The 20,768-nt window shown below is 37.8% G+C and overlaps 1 protein-coding gene across 1 annotated transcript in view; it reads left to right on the forward strand.

Annotated features, from left to right (window-relative positions):
* Positions 1–2,140: 2,140 nt before the first annotated feature.
* The window catches only part of LOC106086997 (tyrosine-protein kinase receptor torso), a 147,592-nt gene continuing 128,964 nt past the window's right edge, over positions 2,141–20,768 (forward strand). The window contains exons 1-2 of the mRNA XM_059368461.1: positions 2,141–3,233; positions 10,078–10,431. Coding sequence (XP_059224444.1) covers positions 3,015–3,233; positions 10,078–10,431 — 573 coding nt within the window. The 5' untranslated portion in view covers positions 2,141–3,014. The remainder of the gene's footprint in view (positions 3,234–10,077; positions 10,432–20,768) is intronic.

Consider the following 20,768-nt stretch of genomic DNA (forward strand, 5'->3'; position numbering starts at 1 on the left):
TGGTCATAGTTGAAGTCACCTAAAGTGTATTTTTATCCGGGTTAGATTTTTTTCCATTAATCTGGCAGCCCTGCTTCGGTCGTACACAAGAAAATAATCCCAACTAGTTCCATAGGCTTGCAAATAATTGCAATTATGTGCTCGTCACTGTGTTATACACAACATTTTTTTCTTTTTGCTTTGACTGAGCATAGAGCAGTCAGTATATTAGCAGCTCAACGAAAGTGGATGGTAGACACAGGGAAGTGTAAATTTTTTGTAAGTTTTGGTACAAAAATGCTGGTATGGCCAATGACAAAAATCATTAGAACAACACACAAATAGCTGCCAGGTACAAGAAAACACAACAAGAATTTCTAAGGAACATACATTGTTTGGTAACATTTACGCCATAAAGAAATATATATCACAAAGTAGGTATTCAAATGTGCGAAAACAACAACTCCCATAATTAATTTTTTGTTTTATTTATAGTGTAGCGAATACAGCTGATCATAACATCGAAAATATGTATCATAACATTGATATAAATCCAAATATTATCCGAAAGAGTTTGATTAAGCAACTGACTTGGTATCCTTTTCTTAATTTAAAATAATTATAAATAAAGAAAAACTAGTTGAAACCCCGAATAACATGTTCTATATATCACGAATGAAAGGTATTGTCAGCATTATATTTGTCACAAATTCTTGAATTTTATCGTAAACAAAGTCCAACGTTTTTCAGAAAAGAAGTTGAAAATTTCTTTATGTCAAACGAATTATTTTTTGTAGGAGCCTCCTTAAATATCCCTATTTTAAAAGTAAAGATGCTATCGTTACGAATAGTAGTAAAATAAATTAAATTGATTGTCATCGGTGAAGTAAAATGAGAATCAGGCAGCTATCGAAATTCAAAGTGAAATGTTTTGCCCGCCTTTAGTGACTTCAATTTAAATACATCATAGTTTTTTTTTCAAGTGTTGATACTTTTGCTCAAAATCATTACCAAAATCCTTCGACGAAGAGAAAAAAATGATTGTTATCTTAACCATTTGTTATCTTTTTTTTGTTGGTAGTTCTTGCAATGGTTTAACGATGATTCGTTTTCGTTTTACTAGTAAAAACTCAACAGCACTCTGTATTCGTTTTTTAAGTCGTATCTACGCAGTGACAGTTAATAAAGACACGCTTTTACCTACGTTATGTTGCCCTAGGATCTGCATCCTTTCATTTGTTCATAAAACACAATGGATTACATACATATGTATGTACACACATGCTTGTGTGAACTCAAGCGCAAAGGAAGGTAGCAGGGCTGGGGTTTTATAATCACATGGTGGCATGTGTTTCATCACATCTTCCGTATTGTATCTTAACAATTCTTTTTGAATTTTGCAGATTAAGGGTTCCTTAAACCTATTCCTTATTAAACCTTGAAACTATTTCTGCCCAAATTTTTTATAAAAAATTAACTAGTTTTCGGCTCTATCCCACTGTGCGATGTCTGTTTATTTGTTAGTATAATTAATCGATCCAATTAATTTTTTTAATTGTAACTGCTACTATCACGAAAGTGATAATAACAATCACTGTTTTTGATCAAGGTGATTGAAAAATTTGCACATTCAACAAGTAAAAAGGCATTAAGTCAAATCGGGAGATCGGTTTGTATGAGAGCTATATCTGGTTATAGACCGATTTGGATCGCACCTAGCACAGTTGTTGGAAGTCATAACAGAATACAGGAACACATAACAAACAAACAAACATAAATTGATTTTTATATAAAAGAAGAAGATGGTAGAGATTAATAGCATTTAGTACAGAACTCACTCACAAAATTATGCGTTGAAACATTTTGAATGTTGTCACATAGGTACACCGCGTAATGAATTCACATTATTTGATTCGTAATCTACATATCACGTTTTAAACACTGATTCTATACCTCATACATATGAATGTATGTAGATATGTATTGCCCTATTTGAAAAATTAACAACAACAAAAATACAAAGAGCAGAAAAAGAAGAAAACCACAAAGAATATAATGTACGAAAATCCTGGCTTTATTTTCTCTTTCTTTTGGTCTTTTTTTTTTGAAATTCTGCACGCCTTTCAATCGATCGCTGACAAACAAAACATTGCTTCAAAAGTAAATCAACCGTTGAACCGATAACAGCAAAGCCCCAGTGCTTTGTCGCCGAAGAGAGAGAGAGAGAGACAGCGATAGAGAGGATAATGTGAAAAAAGCAAAGGCTAACCAAAAGGAAAATTTAAAGAAACAAATTCTTGTGTATCATTACATATAACTACCTAAAAGATTAAACAATTAAATAGTTAATTTAAATCAAAGTTTATTCGATGGTTTATAATTAGTACGTAAAGTTAAAAAAAAGAGTTTTACAAATGCAAAAAAAAAACATGTGCAAATAAAAACCCCACCAACAAAAACCCAACAAATAGACTCTCATCTTTGACCCGCGGTAGTTTTTCTGTATGCATTTCTCCCCCCCTTTCGATAGACAACCTTCTTCGGTTGGTGTCAGTGGCAGTATGAGTTGAAGGCAAAGCTTTAATTTTTGTGTGCGTGTTCGTGTGTGCATGTGTGAAGTTTTAATTAATGGAAAATTATAATTATAGACAATTCCAGTTTTTTCTATAGTCAAAGAAAGTGTATTTTCAACATAAGTATGTTTACACACTTCTTACTTATGTGTATGTAAAATAATTTTATAAAAACTTAATAACAATCACTGAACAACTTAAATATGAGAAAAAACGCAAACAAATAACTGAAATTGAAACATAATTGCGGGGAGCTGTTACAATAACAACGAGAACAACAACCAACCATACGAGATAATTTGCCAAAAAAATTGTTCTATGCGCATTATCAACACAAACAACAACAATCAAACCTCAATGTTTTATTAGATCGACCTAACTTTTGCTACGGCGGCTTTTGGATTATAATTGATAAACTAATTAACAGCCGCAGATCCATTATCATATGCAAAAAACAACATTATGTTGGTGTTGTACTATACCCACACCATCCTCTTTTGGTTAGGACTGGTGAGTTTCAATCTGTCGGAGGGTCTGTTGAAACAATTACATCAATACGATTTGGAACATTTGCCAATAGAGGTTTGCATAGCCCGTTGTTTGGGATCGCTGAATGAAGCTTCCATGTTTTCAAGGCCATTTGCAAATCAGCCTGCGGAAGAGACTAAGTCCGTTAAGAGGGTAAGTAAGTATGTACATAAGTTCATTTACATATAAAGTTATGGATACACATTAAAAGGATTGAATTATTGATTAAAGACCTCCTAAAGTACACCTATACATACATACATGTACATTCTAGATCGATTTTATGTTTTGTGTGGATCTAGCCATGCCCGCCCCTCCAACTGTGAAATCACGATAGCTTCTCAGCGAATAAAGCGATTCTCTTGAAATTTAACACAGATACAACTTATGGATATTGGTCGTTGGAGCTCTTAAATGGATGAAATCGATTCATGATTAGCTATAGCTCCTTTATAAATCGTTCTTTTGATTTGATTTCTTGAATATTTTTGCGAAAATTTTGGCAATCATTTTGAAGGATGAGAGTATTTTCATTTTGTCATTCCGTTTGCAACACATCAAAATATCCATTTCCGACCCTATAAAGTGTATATAATCCTGATCGTCGTAAAAATCTAAGATGATCTAGCCATTGCCGTCCGTCTGTCCGTTGAAATCTCGCAAAAATGCAAATTTGAAAATGTTTTCCCATGAACATTCCACTAAGAAACAGGGGCAAACTTCTCACATATCAATGAGTGCAGTCCGATTCAAGTTTAAGCTCAATGATAAGGGGCCTCCCTTTTAAAGCCGAGTCCGAACGGCGTGCCGCAGTGCGATACCTCTTTGGAGAGAAGTTTTACATGACATAGTACCTCACAAATGTTGCCAGCATTAGGAGGGGAAAACCACAGCTGAAAATTTTTTCTGATGGTCTTGTTAGGATTCGCACCGAGGCGTTTTGTGTCATAGGCGGACATGCTAACCTCTGCGCTACGGTGGCCTGAAATTGAAATCTCGCTAGTGTCTTTAAAAATAGAGATATTGAGCTTAAGTTTTGCACAGATTCTTTTTTTTGTCCATAGGTAGATTAAGTTCGAAGATGTGCTATATGGGACTATATCTTGATATAGTCCCATACCGACTATAAGACCCTAAATCGACCGATCCGCCGATTTAGGGTCTTAGGCCCATAAAAGCCACATTTATTATCCGATTTTGTTGAAATTTGGGCCAGTGAATTGTGTTAGGCCCTTCGATATCCCCCTTCAATTTGGCCCAGATCGGTTCAGAATTGGATATAGCTGTCATATGGACCGATCCTCCAATTTAGAGTCTTGGGGCCCATAAAAGCCACATTTATTATACGATTTTGTTGAAATTTGGGACAGTGAGTTGTGTTAGGCCCTTTGACATCTTTCTGCAATATGGCCAAGATCGATGCAGATTTGGATATAGCTGTCATATAGACCGATCCTCCAATTTAGGGTCTAGGGCCCAAAAAAGCTACATTTATTGTCCGATTTTGCTGAAATTTGGGACAGTGAATTGTGTTAGGCCCTTCAACATTCTTCTTCAATTTGGCTTAGATCGGTCCAGATTTGGATATAGCTGTCATATAGACCGATCTCTCGATAAAAGGTTTTGGGCCCATAAAAGCCACATTTATTATCCGATTTTGCTGAAATTTGGGACAGTGAATTGTGTTAGGCCCTTTAACATTCTTCTTAAATTTGGCTCAGATCGGTCCAGATCGGGATATAGCTGTTATATAGACCGATCTCTCGATAAAAGGTTTTAGGTCCATAAAAGGCGCATTTATTGTTCGATTTTGCTAAAATTTGGGACAGAGAGTTGTGTTAGGCCCTTTGACATCTTGCTTCAATATGGCCAAGATCGGTCCAGATTTGGATATAGCTGTCATATAGACCGATCTCTCGATTTAAGGTCCTAGACCCATACAAGCCACATTTATAATCCGATTTTGCTGAAATTTTGGACAGTGAATTGTGTTAGGCCCTTCAACATTCTTCTTCAATTTGGCTCAGATCGGTCCAGATTTGGATATAGCTGTCATATAGACCGATCTCTCGATAAAAGGTTTTGGGGCCATAAAAGGTGCATTTATAATCCGATTTCGCCGAAATTTAAGACAGTTAGTTGTGTTAGGTCCTTCAACATTATTCTTCAATTTGGCTCAGATCGGTCCAGATTTGGATATAGCAGCCATATAGACCGATCCGCCAATTAAGGGTCTTGGGCCAATAAAAGCCCCATTTATTGTCCGATTTTGCTGAAATTTTGGACAGTGTGTTGTGTTAGGCCCTTTGACATCTTTCTGCAATATGGCCAAGATCGGTCCAGATTTGGATATAGCTGTCATATAGACCGATCTCTCGATTTAAGGTCTTAGGCCCATAAAAGCCTCATTTATTGTCCGATTTTACTGAAATTTGGGACAGTGAGTTGTGTTAGGCTTTTCGACATTCGTGTCGTATATGGTTCTGATCGGTCTATATTTGGATATGGCTACAAAACAGACCAATATTTTGTTCTACAAAATTGAACAATGACTTGTACTTATTAGACCACTCAATATCCGTGTCAAATGTGGTCCAAATCGGACCATAGTTTCAATAAAGCTGCTATGGGGGCATAAGTTATACATTTTTCACCGGAATATGACGAAAGGTTGTTTATATATATCCAGAGGTATCCAAAGTTCGTCCTGGCTCAACTTAACGCCCTTTTAGTTGTTTTCTCTTCTATCTTCTTTAAGGGTGAACACAATGGGCCTAAGTTTTTTACTTTTAGTACTAAATGCACAATTTTGCGCAAAATTTTCTCCAAAGACAAAATTTCAATATAATATTTTTAAACGAGATTCCAAAGAGATTTGCATTAAAAACTACATTTCATTTAAATCCTCTCAAAGAAACAAATTTTATTAGAATAAAAACAGTGTTTTTTTAAAAGAAAAAAATTCTATTAAAATTTTCCCCATCGTATGGGGAAGGGTATAAAAGTCGAAAAACTTGTAATGTTTTTACATACCCATACTGCACTTTAAATATTTTTCCTTGTAAATACTACTCTACCCATTAAATTTGTTTTGACTTTTTACACAGTCCATTTCAAAGGTCTACTGTTTATTTGAATTTTCTTATATATACGTGTTTGTACAGGCGGAAGACCCTGACGGATGGCAAAACTATTTCTTCGGCATAGGTATGTCAGCAATAGCGTAATTGAATTTTATGTAAATGGAAAGAATTCACAAAGCAATACAAAAATGTTTTTATGAACACAATACGGCATAAAATCGTATACGGCATATTGCCGTAAGAAAAAAACTGGCAATGATATGTAGGATGGGGTATACTAATTTCGTCATTCCGTTTGTAAGATGTACCTTGAAATATTCCTCTAAGTTCCCATAAAGCTATCCGCTCGAAATCTCGCACCAATACTTTTTAACGATGAAGATCCGTTGGACTTGCAAATCGACCGAATCCTTAGAAGTTTAGATATAGCACCCATATAAACCGATCTTCCGATTATACCTCTTGAGCCCCTAGATCGTGCAATTTTTATCCGATGTGGCTTAAATTGGGCGCGTGGTCTTTCGTTTCGAATTCCAACATCCATGCTAACATACATATCCAACTCTTTGCATAACATAGCTCGTATATAAACCGATCTCCTTATTTGAAAAAGTCATTCAAGGAACTTGCCAAACGTGATTCATGTTGAAGGGTACATTAGATTCGGTCCAGCCGAACTTTGCCTCTTTTTACTTGTTTGTAATACTTTAACTCATGGTAAATAATTAATCTCCAATTGTGGTTTAGTAAAATAACAAATACCTCTAGAATATGTGTTTGCTTCTGCTCTTCTGCTGCTTCCATTGTAAAGTTTTTCTAGCTTTACAATGGCACATTTGCATTGTTCTTAAAAATATTTACAAATAAATGAAAGCCACCATCCATCCAACTACAAAACCTGCATACAACCAAATCATTTGTGAACAGAATTTAATTTAAAATTAAATTGCATTTAGGTTAAATCTATTATATACATATGTGTATGATCGATATAAGGATAAAACTGTCATGCTGATAACAGCAAACACTGTTTGCTGACTGTTAGTAGTACAGTTTGCTGCTGTTAAGCAGTAGTTCTAAAATAAAATAAAATCCAATAAAATAAAACAAGTAAGAGCGTTCTTAGTACGGCCGAATCTTTTATAACCTCCACCATGGATCGCATTTGTCGAGTTCTTTGCGCGGTATCTCTTTTTAGGCAAACAAAGAATAATGGATAAGAATTATTATGCTATTGGAGCTATATCAAGTTATAGTTCGATTTGGACCATAAAATAATGGAAAATTGAAAATCGTAGAAGAAGTCATTTCGGATAAGAATTGCGTCTTGTAGGGGCTCAAGAGGTCAAGATCGGTTTATATAGCATCTATATCAGCTTATACGCCGATTTCAAGCATACTAAACATAGTTGTTGAAAGTCATAACAGAACACTTCAAGCAAAATCTCAGCCAAATCGGATGAGAATTGCGACCTCAAGAGGCTCATGAAGTCAAGATCCAAGATCGGCAGCTGTATCAGGTTGTGCACCAAATTTGAACCAAACATAGCACAATTGTTGGGAGTCATAACAAAACACTTCATGCCAAATCTCAGCCAAATCGGATGAGAGTTGCATCCACTAGTGACTCAAAATCCCAGATCGGATTATATGGCAGCTATATCAGGTTATGTACCGATTTGAACCATTCTTAGCACAGTTGTTGGAAGTCATAACGAAACACATCATGCCGAATTTCGGTCAAATCGGACAAGAATTGAGGCCTCTAGAGGCTTAAGAAGTCAAGACCCCAGATTGGTTTACATGACAGCTATATCAGGTTATAAACCGATTTCAACCATACTAAGCATAGTTGTTGAAAGTCATAACAAAACAAGTCATGCCGAATATCAAGAAGTCAAGACCCCAGATCGGTTTATATGACAGCTATATCAGGTTATGGACCGATTTGAACCATACTTAACACAGTTTTTGGAAGTCATAACAAAATACTTCGTGCACAATTTCAGCCAAATCGGATGAGAATTCCCACCTCTAGTGGCTCAAGAAGTCAAGATCCAAGATCGGTTTATTTAGCAGCTATATCAGGTTATGAACCGATTTGAACCATACTAAGCATAGTTGTTGGAAGTCATAACAGATAAATGTCAGCCAAATCGGATAAGAATGGCGCCCTCTATAGGCTCAAGAAGTCAAGATGATCGGTTTATATGCAGCTATATCTGGTTATAAACCGATTTCAACCATACTAGGCATACTTGTTGGAATTCATAACAGAACACTTCATGCCAAATTTCAGCCAAATCGGATAAGAATTGCGCCCTCTAGTGGCTCAAGAAGTCAAAATCCAAGATCGGTTTACATGGCAGCTGTCTCAAAACATGGACCGATATGGCCCATTTGCAATCCCCAAGGACCTACATCAATGTAAAGTATCTGTGCAACATTTTAAGTGACTAGCTCTACGCGTTCGACCACTAGTTCGAATCAGATTTTCGAGACGATCAAGAATATATATACTTTATGGGGTCCTAGATCAATATTTTGTGGTGTCACAAACGGAATGACTAGATTAGTATACCCCCATCCTATGGTGGTGGGTAAAAAAAACTATGTGCAAAATTTTAACCAAGTCGAATAATATTGCGATCTCTAGAGGTTAAAGAAGAGAAATCAGGTTTATATGAGAGTTGTATCAGGTTATAGGCCCATTCAATTCATACTTAACTGACTTGCAGGAAGTCATAGAGCATAACTGATCTGTTAATATCGGAGCTATACCAGGCTATAGATTGATTTGAAACATACGCGTCTGACTTCTTGCAAGTACCAACATAAGTCATTGTGCAAAATTTCAGCCAAAATGGTTTGAAACTGCCTCTTATAGCGCCTCAAGATGTCAAATCGGGAAATCGTTTTATATGGGAGCTATATCTGGGAGAATTCAAGTGCCAACAGAAGTCATTTCAGCCAATTCGGGTAAAAACTGCGGGATACAGAAATCAAATCGTGAAATAGTTATACGACAGTGGTGGTCAAAAGTACACATACTATTGTACATTATTGTGAACGTACACAAACCCATGGGCTTGGACATAATGTGCAAAGGTGTGTGCAAAGAGTGCGTATGGGAGCTATATCAGGGGGTAGACCGATTTTGAGCATACGTATTTGACTTCTTTCAAGGGCCATCAGAAGTTAGTGTCAGCAAAAATGGGTAATAATTGCTCCCTCTAGCGGCTGGAGATGTCAAATCGGGAGATCGGTTTATATAGAAGCTATATCTTGTTATAGACCGATTTGGTATATACTTAATTGAGTAGTTAGAAGTGCCAGCACAAGTCGTTGGGCAAAATTTCAGCCAAAATGGGTATAAATTGCGCCCCCTAGCGGGCAAAGATGTTAAGAAAATCTGACAAGGTTCTATTCAATACTTCAATAGGTGTGAAAGTCTGACTTGATTTCAACATAGTTCTCATATATTGAAATCAAGTCAGACTTTCACACCTATTGAAGTATTGAATAGAACCTTGTCAGATTTTTTTACGATAGGACTTAAATTGTGACTCCTATAGCTTTTTATGGCCATATCGTGTTAAAGATATATGGGAGCTATATCTAAATCTGATCCAATAGCATTCACCCTGAGACCAAAAAAAAGAGACTTGTACAAAATTTCATAACAATCGGACAAGAAATTTGACCTGTACCTTGATCACAAGAATACATGGACAGCCAGACAGACGGACATAGCTATGTAGACCCGTTGAAGTAGGGTATTATATAGTCGACTCCGCCCGACTTTCGCCTTTCCTTACTGGTTTTTATTCTTAGAATGGTTGTTCTATGCTTCAAATCATCTTCCAACCACTGTGTTTTTTTGGTATTGATTTGTTTTCTCTTTCTCTTTGCAGCCTCTTGAACTGTGCATCGACTATTGTTCCAAGCAAAATTCCGACTACCAACAAACCAACGAAACAGTGAAACAGGCTTACGACAACTATAGCCTGAATTTAATCTGCCGCGATGAGAGCAGCTTAAATTTTAAAATAAATTTACATACATCGCCTAGCAATGAGAAGAAACAGTGGCGCACCAATTCGCCGGATGTGACGGCAAACAGTAGTTCGGTGTCCTCAACAGCGCCCCCGGCTGAAGTTCCAACAGCATCATCATCAAAACTTTTAACCAGCGATGCAAAGGATACTGTGGTGTTTGTCATTATAATGCATTCATCCAATATAAGCGACAAGGTTTTTGTATATTTGGTAAGTATGTTATGTAGATTGCAATAAAATATTAATTTAAATTCGTTTGTTGTATGTTTTTATGTAAATTTGCTTTAAAATTCCGTCAGTATTGAGGGGAATATGGATTTCATCGAAACATTTGATAAAAATGAATTTTTAGAAAGTACGACTTTTTTGTCTACCACCATAGTATGGGGGTATACTAAACAAGTAATTCCGTTTGTATTACATCGAAATATTGATCTGAGACCCTATGTATAATTTATATACATAACAGTGTCGCGTGCTTGACCGCCTGATGTCCGCGCAGCCCAAACGGCTAAAGGTAGAATTTTGAAATTTTGCTCTAATGTTGGTCCCGGGTTAAGGAGATAAGGCCGTATTTGGTTATGTTCGTACGTTAAGGTACTAAATGGTACCAAATAGTACGGACAATAAAATAAAATCTTGCTAAGTTCAGTCGGGCCGAATCTTATATACCCTCCACCCTGGATCGCATTTGTCAACTTCTTTGAATTACTTTTTCTAATATATATGAGCTATATCAAGTTAAGGACCGATATGAAACGAACTTGTCATGTCGCACAAATCATAGAAAAATATCACCTTGAAAATTTCAAGCAAATCGAGAAAAACTTGCACCCAACCTCCGGTGGCTCAGAATGTAAAATTGGGAGATCGGTTTATATGACAGCTATATCAGGTTATGGACCGATTTAGACTATACTGGGCACAGTTGTTTGAAGTCATAACGAAACACCTCATGGAATATTTCAGCCAAATGGGATAAGAATTGTGCCATCTAGAAGCTCAAGAAGTCTAGTCGGGAGACCGGTTTATATGGCGGCTATATCAGGTTATAGACAGATTTGGATCATACTTGACACAGTTATTGGAAGTCATACCAAAATGACATGTGAAAAATTCCAGCCAAATGCGATAAGAATTGAGCCCTCTAGAGGCTCCAGAAATATAATCCGGAGATCGGTTTAAATGGTAGCTATATCAGGTAATGGACTGTTTTAGACTATACTCCTCTGAGTTGTTGGAAGTTATAACAAAACACTACGAGCAAAATTTCAGCAAAATTAGAAAAGAATTGCGCCCTCTAGGGGCTCAAGAAGTCTTACCCGAAGATCGGTTTATATGGCATCTATATCTGGTTATGGACTGATTTGGACCATACTTAGCACAGATATTGGAAGCCATAACAAAACACCTCACGCAAAATGTCAGGCAAATCGGGTAACAAATGCAACCTCTAGAAGTTCAAGAAGTCAAGACCCAAGATCGGTTTATATATCAGCTATATCAAAACCTGGACCGATTTGACACATTTACAATCCCAAACGCGCCTACACTAATAAGAAATATTTGTGAAAATTTCAAGCGCCTAGCTTTACTCTTTCGAAAGTTAGCGTGCTTTCGACAGACAGACGGACGGACATGGCTAGATCGACTTAAAATGTCATGACGATTATTAATATATGGACTTTATGGGGTCTTAGACGAATATTTCGAGGTGTTACAAACGGAATGACGAAATTAGTATACCCCCATCCTATGTGGAGGGTATACAAATTATACTATTTGACTGGGAGATACCGAAAGTGCTGATTTTATGAGAAATCTTTTTTAACCAAATTTAATAGCGTCTCGAAAAATAAGGTTTGATAAAAAAATTTCACAAAATCATACTGGAGTGGGGAGAAATATTACGATTAGTGCCGAAATTGGTACTATTTGGTACATTTTCTGTAAATTGAGCTAGAGCTCTGATTTTTGGAACTTAGGTACACTTTGGCAACCTAAATTGGGTGAGTAAATGAGTTTTTGGAAATTTGTACATTAAGGTACAAAAGTACCAAATAGGTATGAAACAGGTTAACTTTATACAGGGGGATCGAAAGTTGACTTAAAATGGATCTGTTGCGATGAGGGGGGAAAGAAAAAATTATTAAAAAAAAATAGTACTGGAGGCCACCGTAGCGCAAAGGTTTGCATGTTCGCCTATGATGCTGAACGCCTGGGTTTGAATCCTGGCGAGACCATCAGAAAAAATTTTCAGCGGTGGTATCCCCTCCTAATGCTTCCAACATTTGTGAGGTACTATGCCATGTAAAACTTCTCTTCAAAGAGGTGTCGCACTGCGGCACGCCGTTCGGTCTTGGCTATAAAAAGGAGGCCCCTTATCATTGAGTTCTAACTTGAATCGGACTGCACTCATTGATATGTAAGAAGTTGGCCCCTGTTCCTCATTGGAATGTTCATGGGCAAAATTTGCAAAATTTTACTGGAAACAAGGAGAAAACGTACTTTAGTACCGCAATTGGTACTGTTTGGTACTTTCCTTACGGATTGAGCTACAGCTCTCAAATTTGGCATGTAGGCACAACTAGGAAATATATTTTGGGTAACTGAATAATTTTTTCAAATTGGTACATTTTGGTACCAAAACTAAATATAGTGCTGTTATTGATACTTAATGGTACTTTCTTTACATTTTGAGCTACAGCTCTGAAATTGGGCATGTTGGTACAACTAGGAAGTAAATAATGGCAGACTAAACGAGTTTTTCAAAATGCGTACATTTTGGCACCGAAAAGTACGAAATAGCTCATTTGAATGGAGACAGGTAAAATTAAATAATTTTGTACAAATAATCGTAGTCTTGACAAAAATGCAATTAATCGTACCAAATACGAAATGCTGTAATCGTACCAGGAGTGAAAAAAAACGCAATTAAGTGCTGTAATTGGTACCATTTGATATTTCTTTACAGATAGAGCTAAAACCCTGAAATTGGAGATACAGATACATCTTGACAGTTTATAATGGGCGACTAGGAAATATTTTTAATACCCACCACCATAGGAGAAGGGTATTCTAATCTAGTCATTCCGTTTGTAACACCTGGAAATATTGATCTAGGACCTCATAATGTATATATATATTCTTGATCGTCTCGAAATTCTGATTCGAACTAGCTATTTCCGTTCGTCCGTCTGTCGAAATCACGATAGTGGTCGAACGCGTAAAGCTAACCGCTTGAAATTTTGCACAGATACTTTATATTGATGTAGGTCGTTGGGGATTACAAATGGACCATATCGTTTCAGATTTGGATATAGCTCCCATATAAACCGATCTCCCAATTTGATTTCTTGAGCCCCTGGAAGCCATAATTTTTGTCCGATTTGGCTGAAAATTTGCACATAGTTTATTGTTATGACTTCCATCAATTGTGCCAAGTACAGTCTAAATCGGTCAAGAACCTGACATAGCTCCCATATAAAGCGATCTACCGATTTGACTTCTTGAACCCCTGGAAGCCGCAATTTTCTTCCGATTTGGCTGAAATTTTGCACATAGGGGTTGGTTATAGCTCCCAATAACGGATTCAAGTACGGTCCAAATCGGTGTGTAACCCGAAATAGCTCCCATATAAACCGTTCTCCCGATTTGACTTCCTGATTCCCTCGGAGCCGCAATTTTTGTTCGATTTGCCTGAAATTTTTCATATAGTGTTCTGTTATGACTCTCAACAACTGTGCAGAATTTTTTTTGAAGTTCGTACATTGACTGGAACGTACTTCATTTATAGATTGAGTTACAGCTCCGAAAATTGAAATATAAATACATCTCGATATTGGATTTAGTGAAGCGGACCGGGGGTATGATAGTGTATACATATTGTTGATCGTCATATAATTTTTAGCCCATCGAGTCATGTCTGTCTGTCTGTCCATCAGTGGAAATCACTATAACGTCTAAACGAATTCAGATTTTCGGTTGACATTTCGCACAGATACTTCGTATCAATGTAGGTTCTTGGGGATTGTAAATGGGCCAAATGGGTTTATGTTTAGAGATAGCTCTTATGTAAAAGGTCTCCAGATTTTTTCTTTTATCCCCTAAGGGGCGCAATTCTTAACTGATTTGACCGAATTTTGAATGGACTAAATCTGTCCACTACCAGATGTAGATTCCATATAAATCGCCCATAGAGGGCGCAATTCTTAATCACTCGTAAAGGAACGGGTGGATAAATTGTGGGTTCCCGTTCTCCGAAGGAGCTATGCAGAAGGGCCGAAATGGTCTTGCAGATGGCATATGACTGGGCTGGACGTATGGATCTTAATATTAACCCAGAGAAGACTGAAAACTGTCTGTTCACAAGGAAGACGAATGTGGGCCGATTTGACGCACCACGTTTCCTCAACCAAACGATTTCAATATCTGACAAATACTTAGAAGTGATCTTGATTTAGAAGTGTCACATTCGGGAGCGTTTCAAGAAGGCTCACTGTTGGGCACTATGTAGACTGACCTCATGGCCCACAGGGGACGGACGTGGAACGATGAAGTCCTTCATCGGCAAGGTCTGAAGCCTCAGTGTACAAAACACAGCTACAACAACTATATGGACGGGGCCTGAATCCGAGGATACTCCTTTGTTCAGTTAGTGGAAAGTGATTAAACCAATACTTACTTACGTCTCAGTAGTTTGGTGGACTGCGATGGAGAAAAGTGCAACATAACGGCAATTTAACAGGTTCAGAGAAAAATTTTTTCTAGGCATGGGCGGGGCGATGAGGACCATATCCACTTGGCCACTGGAGACTATTCGTGATATGCGATCCATAGACATACAGATTAAGTGTGAGGCAGCGGCGTCTGCGTCTATTAGACTTAAGGCGATGGGATAATGGCTAGAGAATAGGAGCAGTTCACATCATCGCGGTATAATCGAGGCGACGATAGGAAACCTGGAAGGAATGGAACAGCTTTCCTATCGGATACCTGAGACGACACTTGAGGTCGGCCACAGCGGCACAGTCTTGGATTGACGGAACCCTGGTATAGCCATATGGAAGATCATGCTACACGAATGGATCAAAGTTAGAGTACAGAGTGAGCCTGGGAGTCTACATTGAGAACACAGGGAGTGAGATCTGTTCCCTGCAATGCAAATTTACCCATAAATATTCTATTAAGTAACAGGGGCAAACTTCTCATATACCACTGAGTACTGTCCGATTCGATTTTAACCGCGTTCGAACGTCATGCTTTACACATGGCTGTCATACCATATGGTACAGTACCTCACAAAAGTCGCCAGCATTGGGAGGGAATAACCACGCAAATCAATTGGTTGATATTTTTCACGATACATTTGCTATGACCTTCAAAATCTATAATAACTATGGCTCGAATCGGTCCATGAGGTTCGAATAGTAGCGCAGAGGTTAAAAAGCTCGCTTTTAACGCATAACGCCAGGGTTCGAATCCTGATGAGAACATCAGAAAAAAAATTTCAGCGGTTGTTATCCCTTGCTAAAGCTGGCGACACTTGTGAGGTACTAAGCCATGTAAAGGTATCTGCCCAAAAGAGGTGTTGCACTGCTTTACGCCGTTTGAACTCGACTCCTATTTTGGAGCTTAAACTTGAATCCGACAATACACATTGATATGTGAGAAGTTTGCTACTGTTCCTTAAAAGAATGTTCATAGGCAAATTTGCATTGCATCGGTCTACAACCTAATATGGCACTTATATGAACGCATCATTCGAATCGAATTCTTGAGTACCTACAGCAATTCTTGTCTTTACATGCAAAATTCAGAGGTAGTTCTTGTTATGACCCCCATTATCTTTAGTTAAGTTGCTGCCTATTAAATAAAGAGAAGTCGGGCAACGAACTTGACAAATGCCATCCATGGTGGAGGGTATGTAAAATACCGCCCATGCTTTTACATAAAATTTTCCTGAAATTTAAATTTTTTTTAAATTTGTTGTTTTTTTTTTGCCTAAAGTTGCTCATATTTTTTGTTGCAATTGTGTCGAAATATAATTCCCATAGTAAATGCTTTCCCATTAGCCTATATATAGAAATCAAATGCACAGAATAATTAAGAGGCAAGAGTGGATGTCCAAGTTAATTGAACCTATTGTGTGAGGCATCTGGCCTCTGTCAGGGTACAATGTCCTTTAATAAAGGGTGTTGTTCCATTGCAAATGGATTTTTGCAGAAGACTTCAAAGGATGGCATTTGCATATTTTCTGGTTTTGATAAAAAATTAACTATTATGCGCCACATTGAAAATGCCTCTTTATAATCGTTGCTAGGTCGATGATGGGCACATATTAGCCATTTGCATATTTATGTAAATTGAAATTTTAATGTACATTGGGTGAATCTAAGTTCTGCTAAATACTTGGTATCCTAAAGGATAATGGTCTCGCAGTAGTTTTTTTAAAGAATTTTCCCAAACTTATGTGAATGAATGAACTCTTATACCCACATCATAGGAAGGGGAATATATGTTATCAATATTTATATACATAGGTAGTAGTTTTATATAGTTATTCCATTTGCAACTGTCCTAAATTGGAGGCCACCGTAGCACCGAGTGTGGCATGACCGCCTATGATGGTAAACACCTGGGTTCGAATGCTGGCGAGATCGTCAACAAACTTTTCAGCGGTGGTTATCCCCTCCGAATGCTGGCGAAATTCGTGAGGTACTTTCCCATGTAAAAACTTCTGCTCAAAGAGGTGTCGATCTGCGGCACGCCGCACAGTGGGATGGGGGAAAAAAATAAGTGGAAATAAGTCTGCCACTTTGGAACGGGTAGAGATATCTTCATGAAATTAAAAAAAACTAATTGTTGGTCATATATCTTGGACAGTATAAAAGATATCTCGCACATTTAGGCCTGTTTTTTGTAGGGAAAATTGAAAATCGGTCCATAAATGCGTTTTTGACAAACCAACCAAAATTTTGTAGGGCCGAGGTGACCAACTTTGAAGGCCCACCAATGTGCCCTTGGGGCTTCTAGGGCCCTGAAGTTTTGCATATCAACTGGATAACACCTATAACCATGTAAAATTTCATAAAGATATCTCTATCCGTTCCAAAATAGCTGACTTATTTCCACTTATTTTTTTCCCCATCCCACTGTGCGCCGTTCGGTTTCGACCATAAATAGAAGGCGCCTTATTATATAGTTTAAACTTGAATCGGACAGCACTCCGTGATATGTGAGAAGTTTGCCACTGTTTCTTAATGGAATGTTTATGGGCAAATTTGCAATTGCATATCCAAATGTCTAAGACCGTATTGAACACGGATGTCGAGGAGCCTAACACAACTCACTGTTTCAAATTTCACCGAAAGCGATTAATAAATCTAAGTTTAAGGGGCCTCATGCTTTAATCAGCATATTGGTCTATTTTTGGGGGCTATATCTAGATTCGGCCACTATCTTGATAAAGCCCATCTTCGTAATAAATGATAAAAAAAAGTAAAAGTAAGCAAAGTTCGACCTGCCCTAATCGTGGAAACGCACCACCATGGATTCTGCTACCAATGTATACAAAACTAGCTGAGCCCAGCCCGCTCCGCTGCGCCCGATAATGCTATGTTGGAAAGGAGTACTCTGTATTCCAATTTAGCTGTGTATTTTTCTACTCTTAATACCTCTTATTTAAACCCCACGGTGCAATGGTCAGTAAAAGTTCTGTTTAGGGGTATGGTGGACACCCAGACATTTGGTCTGGTCAATTTTGAGCTCTAAACCCAAAAACCACAATGGAATATCAGATTCGTTTTCTACTCTCAAATACCTTTAATTTAATACCCATATTGTATTGATTGGTCTATAAATCCGATAGGCCGGTTTTGTGGGTGGGCGGCCCCCCTAGGCACACCACCCAAGATTTTGCTAAGCCAGTAATCGGTTTGTTGTGCGCACTATCTGAGCCCCATATTTCGATGGTCAGTAAATAATTACTGTTTGTGGGGTGTTTTGGGGAAGGGGTAGACCCCCAGAGAATTTGTTCCGAAAGTAGTTATTAATTGGTATGGGTATCCGCTCCCCAATACCTCTCATTTGAGCCCCACATTGACATGGAAGGTAAATATGTTCGATTAAGGGGTGTTTTGGGTGGCGGTCCACAAGCACTTAGCTCTGAATATATACAAGCATCGTAATCTACTCTCAAATATCATTTATTTGAACCCTATATCGCCAGTGGCCTCAAAATTGGATATCAAATTCGTTTCCTAATCTCATTTAAACTCCTTATTGCAAAAGTCGTCAAATATGTATGCATGGGCCCTAAAAACATACAATATCGAGCACCACATTTTTTTAAAGACCCAAATTGTCATGGTGAGCAAATACGTCCTACAATATATGGGGGTTGTTATGTTATTTGAGACGTCCCCTAGACAGTTGGTGCCGAATGTTAATATCAGACTCCCGAATACCTTTCATTTGAGCCCCATATTTTCATAGTCGGCAAACATGTTCGCTTTGAAGGGATGTTTTGGGGGAATGGGGCGGCCACTCAGTGACTTCGCCTTGAAAATATATATCAAATATCATGTTGTACTATAAAATACCTCTTATTTGAGCCCCATATTGCAATGGTCAGCAAAAACGTCCTATATGAATAATATTATGGGGGTAGGGTGGCCCCATAGACACTTTTTCTCGAATATTGACATCAGATTCGTGCTTTACTACCAAAGACCTTTCATTTGAGACCCATATTGCTATGGTCGTAAATTTGTCCTTTATGGGGTGGTTTTTTGGGAGGGGAGGCCCCCTTAACACTTGGTCCCACATTTGGATATCAGATTCGTATTCTACACCCAAATACGTTTTATTTGAACCCCATATTGCCAATGGTCATAAATAAGCCCTGTTTGGGGATGCTTTGGGGAAGGGATGGACCCCCAGAAACTTGGTCCCACATTTGGATATCAGATTCGTATTCTATTGGGTTGCCCAAAAAGTAATTGCGGATTTTTCATATAGTTGGCGTTGACAAATTTTTTCACAGCTTGTGACTCTGTAATTGCATTCTTTCTTCCGTCAGTTATCAGCAGTTACTTTTAGCTTGCTTTAGGAAAAAAGTGTAAAAAAAGTATATTTGATTAAAGTTCATTCTAAGTTTTATTAAAAATGCATTTACTTTCTTTTAAAAAATCCGCAATAACTTTTTGGGCAATCCAATACTTGCAAATATCTTGCATTTGAGTCCCATATTGCATTGGTCGGTAAATATGTCCAATTTAGGGGTGTTTTGGGGGTTGGGGTGGTCCCCCAAACACTTGATCCGACAATTGGATATCAGACACGTTTTCTAATCTTAAATACCTTTCATTTGAGTCCCATATTGTCGTGATTGGTCTAAATATATATTTGGAAAGTTTTGGGGGTGGGGCGGCCCCCCTAGGCACCCCATCCAATATTTGGATACCAAATTTTTGTTTTTAGGTTACTATTAGAGAGCACTCAAAATTTGGCTTAAATCGCATCACCCATTTCCGAGATCTGGCGTTTCTGAAAATTAGGGTAAGGGGGAGGGTCCGCCCCCCCTTCAGATATCAAAAAATGTAGCACCCTATTTTCGCCTATTTAGCAAAAATTAAAGCTTCTAGGAACCGAACAAGGATGATAGAGAGACCCGTTTACATGGAAGGTATATCAAGTTATAGACTGATTTGGGCCGTATTTGGCACAGTTGTTGGAAGTCGTAATAAAGGGTGATTTTTTTGAGGTTAGGATTTTCATGCATTAGTATTTGACAGATCACGTGGGATTTCAGACATGGTGTCAAAGAGAAAGATGCTCAGTATGCTTTGACATTTCATCATGAATAGACTTACTAACGAGCAACGCTTGCAAATCATTGAATTTTATTACCAAAATCAGTGTTTGGTTCGAAATGTGTTCAAATTTTGACAAATTTTGTTCAGCGATGAGGCTCATTTCTGGTTGAATGGCTACGTAAATAAGCAAAATTGCCGCATTTGGAGTGAAGAGCAACCAGAAGCCGTTCAAGAACTGCCCATGCATCCCGAAAAATGCACTGTTTGGTGTGGTTTGTACGCTGGTGGAATCATTGGACCGTATTTTTTCAAAGATGCTGTTGGACGCAACGTTACGGTGAATGAACACATTTCGAACCGAACACTGATTTTGGTAATAAAATTCAATGATTTGCAAGCGTTGCTCGTTAGTAAGTCTATTCATGATGAAATGTCAAAGCATACTGAGCATCTTTCTCTTTGACACCATGTCTGAAATCCCACGTGATCTGTCAAATACTAATGCATGAAAATCCTAACCTCAAAAAAATCACCCTTTAGAACATCGCATAAAAAAATTTCAGTCAAATCGGATAAAAATTGAGATTTGTAAGGACTCAAGAGGTCAAATCGGGAGATCGGTTTATATGGGAGCTATATCAGATTATATCATAAGAGAACCAAAATTTCAGCCAAATCGGTCAAGAATTGCAGCTTCCAGAGGCTTAAGAAGTCAAATCGGGAGATCGG

Source organism: Stomoxys calcitrans, chromosome 5 (assembly GCF_963082655.1).
Source record: "Stomoxys calcitrans chromosome 5, idStoCalc2.1, whole genome shotgun sequence".
NCBI classification, from domain to species: domain Eukaryota; kingdom Metazoa; phylum Arthropoda; class Insecta; order Diptera; family Muscidae; genus Stomoxys; species Stomoxys calcitrans.